Here is a 10788-nt window from a genome sequence, read left to right on the forward strand (position 1 = left end):
TGTGACCTCAATTTTTTCAAAATATAGAGTTAATCTTGGAATGTGCTTATATGTTTCTTCCAGGTATAGTGGAGAGGACTGAGTTTACTTCAGATTACTCATTATTGCTTGCTGTTGTTACTCAATTAAATGTTTAAACTATGCTTAATATACCTCTATGGAAAAACATGTTTTTGCCATGGGAGGCTTGTCCTTGTGATTGTATTCATGAGAACTTTACTCATGTGACCTTCCTTAACCTTCAGCATATAAATTGTCTAAGGTTCTGAATAATGTTGGCTATTGCATGAAACTTTAGTCCACCTCATTTATCTGCTCAATTTTCCCAGGCCTCGATGCCTCTAAAGCAGTGACACTGCCTGAATATTTTCAAGGGAAATCATCTTCCACAAACTTAACCATGTGTCACTGGGATTGTGGAAAAAGAAAGGATTTTAAATGAGAGTGTTTATGATTAAGAGACTTTTAAATTATAATCAGTGTTACACATACATAATGTTTTCAAGTTTGTTATAAGAGACAAACGGGCTCCTCTGAACCACTGAGCATCTCTCCAGTCCCATGAAAAAGTTTTTCTAGTTAATCTTTTTAGAAATGTAGAAGGAATTGATGTGTTAGAGCCACAATGTATTACAGCAACACAATGAATAGCAAGAGAATTTTATAAATAGCTATTAAAACTGATAAGAAATATTATGTTTGGAAATGTAAATTTTGAACTATTGTAAACAGGAAAAAATCTTATTAATTTCTATAGTCCAATTTGTATCCAAATGTTCCCATTGTCTTTGGACGCTCTTTAAAGCTGGAATTCCAAACCAGGAACCTGATCAAGAAGCACACTCAGTCTTTGATAATGATTTTTTTTTTAATTCTGTTTTAACCCAACAGGATTTCCTTGATCTTTTGAAGGTATAAGTATATAACACTGACTTTATGTAAAGTCCAACCTGAGAGCTGCTTAAAGAATTACCAACATTATAGATTTATATGATTTTTCTCTCATGATATTGTTTTTCATAAATCTTTATTCTTAATTTTTTTTCTTCATAACTTGCAATTAGTCACATGTTTTACAAGGTGACTAAGCAACTTGGGCAAGAACACATCCCAGTGGGTATTGTTCAGGGACTGAAGGAAAGACAACCCAGAAACCTGGGGAATCTATCCCACGTGCAGACACAAAACTGAGACACTATTGTGGATGCCAAGAAGTACTTGCTGACAGGAGCCTGATATAACTGTCTCCTGAGAGGCTCTGCCAGATCCTGACCAATACAGATGTGGATGTACACAAACATTGGACTGAGCACGAGAACCCCAATGGGGAAGTTAGGGCATGGACCGTAGGAGCTAAAGGGATTTGCAACCTCATAGGAAGAACAACAACATCAACCAACCAGACTTCCTGGAGCTCCTAGGGAGTAAACCACCAACCAAAGAGTACACAGGGAGAATCCATGGCTCCAGCTGGATATGTAGCAGAGGATTACCTTATCTGGCATCACTGGGAGGGGAGCCCCTTGGTCCAGAGGAGGCTTGATGACACAGAATAGGGGAATACCAGGCTGCTGTGGCAGGTGTGGGTAGGCAGTGGGAGAGCACCCTCATAGAGGCAAGGGGAGGGTGGAGGGGATCAGGGGCTTGTGGAGGGGAAACGGGGAAGGGGGATAACATTTGAAATGTAAATAAATAAAATAACCAATAAAAAAGATGTATATGGGGATTTCACTCTTCATTTTTTTCCCTCTGCCTACTAATTGTATGACTTTCCCATAAAGAAAATATTTTCAGAACTTAGCAATTAAGTGATGTTGTGGTTCCTACATTAACTCACCTTGAACTTGTCAATGTCATTGGCCATAGCTAAAGCCTACTTGGAAAGGAGATTTCTGGGAATATCTCTTGTGCTTTAGTTATGACCCAGTACTGCAGTACAACTACAGTGCTGACCACCCCACTACCCACAATGCAATCTGAGCACACCCAGGAATATTGTCCACCAAGTATTTACCATGTAAGCTGGATGTGCCCAAATGTATTCTGGTCCACCATTTAATTGTGACCTTCAAGTTTAACAAGGAGGAAGGTCCAAGTGAGGATGTTTCAATCCCACATAGAATGGGGGACAAAATAATCATGGAAGGCATAGAAAGAGAGGTGTCTGAGTGGGAGAGGGGAGAGGGAAGGGAAGTGGGACATGATCAGATATGGTGGTGTTTTTAGAGGGGGAGACAGGAGAAAAGCCCAGAGGGTCAGGAGAACAAATGGAAATTTGCAGCTGAGAGAGTGGGGATCTAGGGGAACCTCTAGAGGGTTCCCAGATGTGAGTGGCTCCCAGGAATCAATGGGAATAACCTTAGCCAAAATGCCCAACAGTGGGGAGATGGAATCTGAAGAGACCAGCTCCAGTAGATAGATAGGGCCTCCAGTGGAGGTTTGGAGTCACCAATCTACCTACAAACTTTTTGATCCAGACTTGCTCCTGTCTAAAGAAAATACAGGGACAAAAAAATGGAGCAGAGACTAAAGGAAAGGTCATCCAGTGACCGGCCCAACTTAGGATCCATTCCATGGGCAGACATCAAACCCTGACACTATTACTGATGCCATGTTGTGCTAGCAAACAGGAGCCTAGCATGGTTGTCCTCTGAGAGGCTCTACCAGCAGCTTACTAAGACACATGCAGATGCTTACAGCCAACCATTGGAGTGATGTTGGGATCCCTGCGGAAGAGTTAGGGGAAAGACTGAAGGAGCAAAGAGGAGAGCAGGTGAGGTGAAGAACTCTTGGAGGGAAGACTGGAAAGGGGAGCAACATCTGGAATGTGAATGAATAAAGCAATTTTTAAAAGTAAAATAAAGTATAACCCTTAACTGAGCATGCTTAGTTGCATCTATCTAACTGAGTATGCTCAGATGTGCATGTCCCTGAAGTGCTTTCACATATGCATATCTATAGGCTTTCCGAATAAAACTCCTGCAGTTCCCAGTTCCAATGAAAGCATGGTCTGGCACCATTTCTCAAGCTCACTCACCTGCTGCAGGTAATCTTTCTCCACTCTTATCTCTTGGCATTGCTTGTTTTAGCTTTCTATTCCTGTGATACATACCCATTGAATGGCATGAGAGTCCTTTTTTGTTTGTTCGCTTGGTTGATTGTTTAGTTGTTTTGTTTTCGGAGGTAAGTGGCTGTTGTTGCAGTTGTTTATATTTTATTTTTGGTAGGTTTTTTTTTTTTGAAACACAATATACACTTGTCACACAGAATGTTTCAGCTTTTATTTTAGACTGGGATCTTCTGCAATCAATTAGCAAATTGCTGCATTTCTTGAGAAAGCATTAAACACACTTTATACAATTATACTAAAATAAGTAAAACCAAATTCACACTTTTAGATATTAGAAGTGTTAAAACAACATAGTTTACACCAAGGCTGTAAGAACTATGGAATTACAAATTTTCCTACTATGTGACTTGTTTATTTATTCTATGTTTTACTTAAGAGATAAAAGGTTAAATATAGATGCCTTATATTTATATATTTATTTATATATAACTGCCCAAATGCTCACAGAAAGGTGATAGCCATTTGGTTTTACAGCGATCATGAGGGGCTTTAAAAAGCCAGTGTGACACTGATATTGAATCCTCTTGATGCAAACTAGACTTCCAGTCTGTACTGAGATGTGATGGGCACAGTTATATCTCTCTTGTGGTTTTCCGGCAGCATCCAGAGACTGCAAGACAGACATAAACCTATCTCTAGCAGCAATGGCATGACAGACAGAAAACTAGCAGTACCTCCTTCTTATCTATGTTGCTGCTGTATGTATGGAGACTGAGTTTTCAATTAATGTGACAGTACTTGACTGTATCTATGTCCAAAGCTCCACTGCATCCTTTATTATCACCCTGGATGATCTACAGGTTGCTCATTTTTAAAATCCTAATTTGGAAAACTTACAGAAAATCATACAAAATTTAAGTTTTAAAAGAAATATCTGTGGAGTGCTTCCCAGAAATTTGAAGCCTATGAACACATCCCAGACACTTCTGAAGGCCACCGCAGAGGCCCGCTCTGAGGCCATGATGACCATGGTTCAAGTGCATGACTGATGGACAACTTTTAGACAATTTACTGTTCTTTGCACCCAGGACACACAGCCTCTAAATTAGTTTTCTCAGTTTATGCTTGAAAATGCCCTCTATCTTCCCACAACTCTGACAGCTAAGGAACCAAGCAATGCTCATACACCAGCATCAGAGGGAAACTTAGCCTTCCTCTTGCAAGAGAGAGTATTTCCCTTCTGCGTATTTTAGAAGGAACACTGAATACAAATAACTGAGAAATTGACTTTCATGCCAAACTTTGTAAACAAAGTCTGCTGGCAAGAGTCTTGGTTCCACATATAACCAAACTTTCCCATAGGAAAAAAGATACTTGAAAATCATATCATTTCTTCCTGGGGATCATCCTAAACATATCGTTTAAAAGATGCTATCATTGATGAGTCTGGTTACTCCAGGCCTCCTGTCTGCAGTGTGAATGGCAGATTCCTCCTCCGAGCTTGTCTTCCATAAGTAGAGATTAAAGAGAGAAAAGTAGGTGCTGACTGATCCCTGTGGGTAATCAGATGTTCCCCGGGACTGGACAAAGTTTAGATGTTATTTGTGGTTAGGTAAGTGTCCAGACAAGAAAAAGCTAGGGATACAAGGCGGTTCTGTACCTGGATCTCACTGAAGGGAGGTCCTGGAAGAATACTCAGGGAAGGGGAACCATAGTTTGAACAGGTCTCATCTTTTATTTCTTATATTCCTCTAAGTTAAGAAGACTGTGAGAGTAAGACATATGTATTATTTACAAAGTTCTTGGTCCAGAAAAACTGTACACAGTTACAAGGAAATGGTCTAAGTTGTATGGGAAGCCTGTGAAGGCTACGAGGCAGGAAGGAAATTTTGGACGACTTTACAGAAGCTACAAAGGACCAAGATTTAAAGAGCTGTTGGCTGGTGCACCACCCTGTGCAAAAGCAGCTCAGAAACGTTCCGTACACCTGACTCCTCTAGAGGGAGCTGGAACCTCACTCTCCGGTGATTTCTCTGTACTCTTGGCTTTTGCAGCCTCTGTTAAAGTCATTTTTTAGGTTAAAAAAAAAAAAATAGATCGGCAGGTAAAAGGAAGAAAGGTGGGACATACTGAGTAGGTGATTATCTCTATTCTTGTCAATCACAGCTAGGTTCTAGCCCCCTTCACCACCACCACCACCACCACCACCACCACCACCACACCACACCTCCACTCTAAAACACACACACACACACACACACACACACACATCTCCAGTGAGGCGTGGCCAGGCAGTTAGAGTGTACCTAAGAAGCATCAGGCCATCCTGGTGGTCATCCGTGGTGGAAAGCAAAGAAACAAAATACACAGGCTTAACGCTGAGGAAGAGATGCCTGGGACATCCTAGGAGCCTACTCACAGTGAAATAGAGAGAGAAGTAGAATTACATTCCAACAACACTGCCCCACCATTCACCCTAAGTTCAGGTGTCAAGCGCTGCCCTCAGCTGTGGGGAGAAAACAGTAAGGTGCCCTGGCCCAAGCTGTCCTCGGGCACGCTACACACCAGCCTCACCTCGAGGCCGGGCAAATCCCGGATCAGTCCTGAGTACGCCCTGTGGTATCAGTCCTGGGTAGGGCCTGTGGTACTGAATGCCTGGAAGGGCCTCACGATTTCAGGGCTGCGCTTGGGAACCACAGTCCCGGAATTCTCCTAAACCTAGCTGGCAGTGCTGCCTGCGGTGGAAAGAGGTGGAAAGGGCATCAGGCTGAACGGCATGGCACCAGTTGCCGGAGGCTTCTGCGGAAGCTGTCGTCTAGGAAGGCGTAGAGGAAAGGGTTGAGGCAGCTGTTAGCATAGCTCAGGCTGGTGATGAAGTAAGAGATGCCGATGACCAGCGGCGTTTGCGGGAGGTCGGTGGTGAGGGCCACTATGGTACTCAGGTGATAAGGAGTCCAGCAGAGGAGGCACACAGCCAGAATCGCCGCCACCAACAAGGTCACGCGCTTCTTGGCACGATCCAGGGCCTTAGCGTGGCTATCTAGCTGGATAGCACGCAGTCGGCAGAGCAGAGTGGTATAGAGAGCGCAGATGGTGGTCACCGGGATGGCAAAGCCCAACACTAGTGTGTAGAGACGGCTGGCACGCCACCAGAAGGCCTCGGGCTGCGGGAAGACCAACACGCACTGGCGCCGACCCTGCTCCTCGTCCAGCCGAGCGAATACCGCAAAGGGTAGCACGACCAGCGTCACCAGCGCCCACACCGCCAGACTGACAGCACGCGCTGCACCGTAAGTGCGCCCGGACACCCGGCGCGACTCTGCTGTGGCCAGAACCACCAGGTATCGGTCTGCGCTCATGACGGCGAGGAAGTAGAGGCTAGAGAAAGTGTTGTACTGGTCGACGGCTACAATGAGCTTGCACATGACCTCCCCGAAGGGCCAGCGCCTTAGCAGGAAGTCCGCGATGTTGATGGGCAGCACGAGGGTGAAGAGCTCATCGGCGATAGCCAAGTTGAGGATGAACACGTTGGTGACAGTCTTCATGCGCGGCGTGCGCAGCAGTACGTACAGCACCGCAGAGTTGCCCGCCAGTCCCACGGCGCAAATTACCCCGTAGACGACAGGCACTGCTACCGCCAGTGGCTGCGGCAGCGGCAGAGGAGCCAGGCTGGATCCGTTGGGACAGCCCAAAGATGAGCCGCCGCAAGACACGTTGTCCCATCCAGAGTCGAAAAGCGTTAAGTTATGCATCTTGGAGAGGGCTGGAGAGCAGGCGACCACCAGGATTCCACTCAGCAGCCCCGCGAAACTCGAGGTTTATGCGCCCACGTTTATAGGGATCTGCACCCAGGCACTGCCTGAGTGTCACAGCCTTTCTCTGGATGTGCACGGGAGGGGGCGTTCCCTGCTGCTACTAAGCTCGCTGACGCCGGGACTCCAAGGCTGGAGACAAAATTGAAAACACAGGTTACATTTCTGGAGGTATAGCTTTAAGGAAAAATGAGGTCCATAGAAAGTAGCTACAGTGTCCCAAGCTCTTCTCTCCACCTGTGGAAATCAGATTCCAGTCCACTGAATACATCAAAGTGCTATGCAGAAGCCACTTGACTCCTAGGAAAACGTAAATGCACCCATTCCCCTATTTTAGAGCTTAAGGAATTCACACTGTGGTCTCACCTGCGAATTCAGCAGAGGTGTGTTTCCGAGCACGCTAGATAATAGGACTTGCAACAGCAATCTTTATCTTACCTGGCTGGTCCCGAAAAGATCTGAGTTTCCTGGGGAGGTCAGGGAGGAACCCACTGTCTGCTGGAGGACGCTGCAGCAGCAATGAGATGCCTGCCAGCCTAGTCTGTCTCCTGTTGTCTGCCCAGAGACTACTGCTGGAGACTCCAGTTCTCCCAAGAGCCCGAAGTGCAGGAAGCGCGGCTCTGTCAACCTGTCACCCTTTCCCATTCCACTCCTAGTAAAATCCTCTGATCTAACAGAAAACAGCGCCCCCTTCCTCAAAAGACTTCTTTGCTGCCTTCCTGCTGTTTTAATTCAGTTCATCTGGAATTATAAAAAGCTCTCCTGTCAGAAACTAAAACTAAGAATAACAAAGTTAAAAAGAAATTAATATCCTGTTTTTAAAGAACAGTTGTAGATGAGGTTCCCATAACATGTTTTATTTCTTTATTATATGTACCATTATTTAAATCAATGTTAAAATTAAATTTGTTTTGATCGTAGTCTTCCCCTACCCCAAGTCGTCTAGATCCTCTCTCTACCCACCCAACTTTAAGCTCTTTCTTAAAACAAACAAGAACAAAACCAAACACAACAAAACTCCCAAATCCAAGAAAATAAAATAAACACCCAAACAGAGAGAGAAAAAAACTTACTAAACTGTAATCAAATAAAACCATAAACATACAAAAGCAAAACTGTGGAGGTCATTAAATGGCCATCAACTATTCTTGAACATGAGTCCTGCCCTGGAGAGGTGATAAATCCAATGTCACTGCATTGGAGAAAACTAATTTTCCCTTTTACAGCAGGTATAATTGACAATTTAGTTATTAACACTTCCTCTAGTGACTGGGTTTTCATTAGTGCATTCATATTCATTTTAGAAAATGTAGCAAAACAAAATATAAAGCAAAAACTGTCACATTAAAGTTGGACAGGATGAATCAATAGAAGAAAACAAACCCAAGAGAAGGATTTAGAGACTCTCTCATTTGCACACTCAGAAATCCCACAAAAACACTAAACTGGAAGCTAGAATATATTTGATGAGGACATGGTACAGACCTGCACAATCTCTGTGCATATAACCTTAGTTATATGCAGAGACTCCTGTCTGTTTTCCTGAGCTCTGAATGGAGGAGGCATCCCACTTAGACCTAAGTGCTCCCTCACCCTCTCTCTCTCTCTCTCTCTCTTTCTCTCCCTCTCCCTCATTCCCCCTCCCTCCCTGTAGCAGGAGCAAACTTCTATATAGCAGATTATCATTGAGGCATTTTTATCACTACATATTTTAGACAAGTATTATTTGGTTTTACCTCACGCCCCTGAACTATCTAGTGTCTGATTCTTGATCAACCAAGCAGGGTTAGGTATGGGTTGCATCTCTTAGAATGGGCCTTAAGTAAATCAGTTATTAGTTCATTACCACCACAACCTTTGTGCCACTATTGCCCTAGCATAGCTCACAAACATTACACCATTGTAGATCAAAGGTTTGTGGTTTGACCTTTATATTTCTCTTTTGGTAGCATTCAGAGTACCTTCTTGTACCAAAGACACTAGAACACAGATATGGATGCTTTATGGAGGCACCTTCATGACATCTCCATGTTCAAGGAGTTATGTAGTGTTGCCCTCAGCAATGGGATCTTGCTCTTGGTTTATGAAGAGCAATCCATAGTCTTGGCAACAGCCTAGGTTGTTTGGGAATTTCCATGTGACACCTTTGGCCAAAATCTCAATTAGATGTAACCCAATCCTGGTACTAGAAGTTTTGTTTCATGACAAGAGATGGCCAATTGGAACTCTCTTCCCGACTATTTGGTTATTTTGTTTAGACTGTCTTCATATATATGTATTTTAGGTAATTTGTATTGTATTAGGTTTCTATACAAATGCTCTTTAATTTTAATCTCCTCTTACTGTATTCCCTCCCACAACCACTTTTGCCCTTCTTTGATCCTCTCGTTCCACCACCCCTATCCATCTAAAATTATCTATTCTATTTCCCTTCCCTAAAGAGATATATCTGCTCCCTCCACCTCCTTCCTCTATACCTATCCACTAGGATTCTGCTGATTGTATCTTGGTTATCATTGGCTTATCTGCTAATATTATAAATGAATACATACCATTTTTATCTTTCTGGTTCTGGGTTTCCTCACTCAGGATGATGATGATTTTTTTGTGTTCTTATTTTTTTAATTTATTTATTGCTATATATATGTAAGTACACTGTAGCTATCTTTAGACAAACCAGAGGAGGGTGTCAGATCCCATTCTGGATGGTTGTAAACCACCATGTGGTTGCTGAGATTTAAACACAGAATTTGGAAGATCAGTCAGTGTTCTTGATTGCTAAGCCATTTCTCCAGCCCCTGATTTTTTTTCTAACCCAATATATTTACCTAAGAATTTCATGATTTTATTTTTAATAGCTGAATTACTAATATTCTATTGAATGAATGTACCACATTTTTTTATCCGTTGATCCATTAATAGATATCTGTGGCTTTTTAATTTTTGGCTATTATGGATAGAGAAGCAATGAACATGGTTGAGCAAATGTCTTTGTGGTAGGATAAAGCATCTTTTGGGAATAGGCCCAAGAGTGAAGCAGATCAATTCCCATCTTCCTGAGAAACCACCACACTACTTTCCACAGTGACTGCTAAAGTTTGCAGTCTTAACACCAGTAGCTATGTCTTTCTCTTACTCCACGTCCAGCATGGCCTATCACTTGTTTTGCTGTTCTTAACCATTCTGACAACTGTAAGATGAAATCTCAAAGTAATTTTGATTTGCATTTGATGAAAGGCTAAGAACATTTAACATTTGTTTAAATGTGTCTCAACCTTTTAAGTTTCTTCTATTGAAAATTATCTTAGACCTGTACCCCATTTTTTAAACTGAGTTGTTTGTTTTCTTAATATCCAACTTCTTTATATATATATATATATATATATATATATATATATATATGATACTAGCTCTCTTTTGGATGTGTAGTTGGTTAAAAAAAAAAAAAAAAAGCTTTCACAATTCTACAGGTGGCTGCTTTGTCCAAATGATGGTGTCCTTCTCAGTTTCAAGAGATTCATTTATTATTTGTTGATCTTGGTGCTTGTGCTAACAATATTGTGTGCAGAAATACTTTTCCTGTACCAATAAGTTCAACATTATTCCTCACTTTCTCTTCTATTAGTTTCAATGTATCTGGTTTTCTGGTGAGGTCTTTGGTCCATTTGGAGTTGACTTTTGTCCAAGCATGATAAACATAGATGTATTTCCATTCTTCTCCATGCAGCCATCCAGATTGATCCATTTGTTGAAGATGTTTTCTTTTCCCATAGTATATTTCTAGCTTTTTAATAAAAAATATCGGGTGTCCATAGATGTGTGGATTTGTGTCTAGGTCTTCAAATTGATTCCATTGATCAATGTGTCATTTTTGTTCCAATACCATGATATTTTTATTATTATAGC

The 10788-nt window shown here is 42.3% G+C and overlaps 1 protein-coding gene across 1 annotated transcript; it reads right to left on the reverse strand.

The window, feature by feature from the left end:
* Positions 1 to 5832: 5832 nt before the first annotated feature.
* Npbwr1 (neuropeptides B and W receptor 1) lies at positions 5833 to 6822 on the reverse strand. Its single transcript, XM_021178148.1, has one exon. The coding sequence runs from the start codon at positions 6820 to 6822 to the stop codon at positions 5833 to 5835; it is 990 nt and encodes a 329-aa protein (XP_021033807.1).
* Positions 6823 to 10788: the final 3966 nt, after the last annotated feature.

Source organism: Mus caroli, chromosome 1, assembly GCF_900094665.2.
Source record: "Mus caroli chromosome 1, CAROLI_EIJ_v1.1, whole genome shotgun sequence".
Lineage (NCBI taxonomy): Eukaryota > Metazoa > Chordata > Mammalia > Rodentia > Muridae > Mus > Mus caroli.

Excerpts from the sequence above, each read along its gene's own strand:
- Npbwr1 (XM_021178148.1), bottom strand. The coding sequence starts at position 6,822 with ATGCATAACTTAACGCTTTTCGACTCTGGATGGGACAACGTGTCTTGC.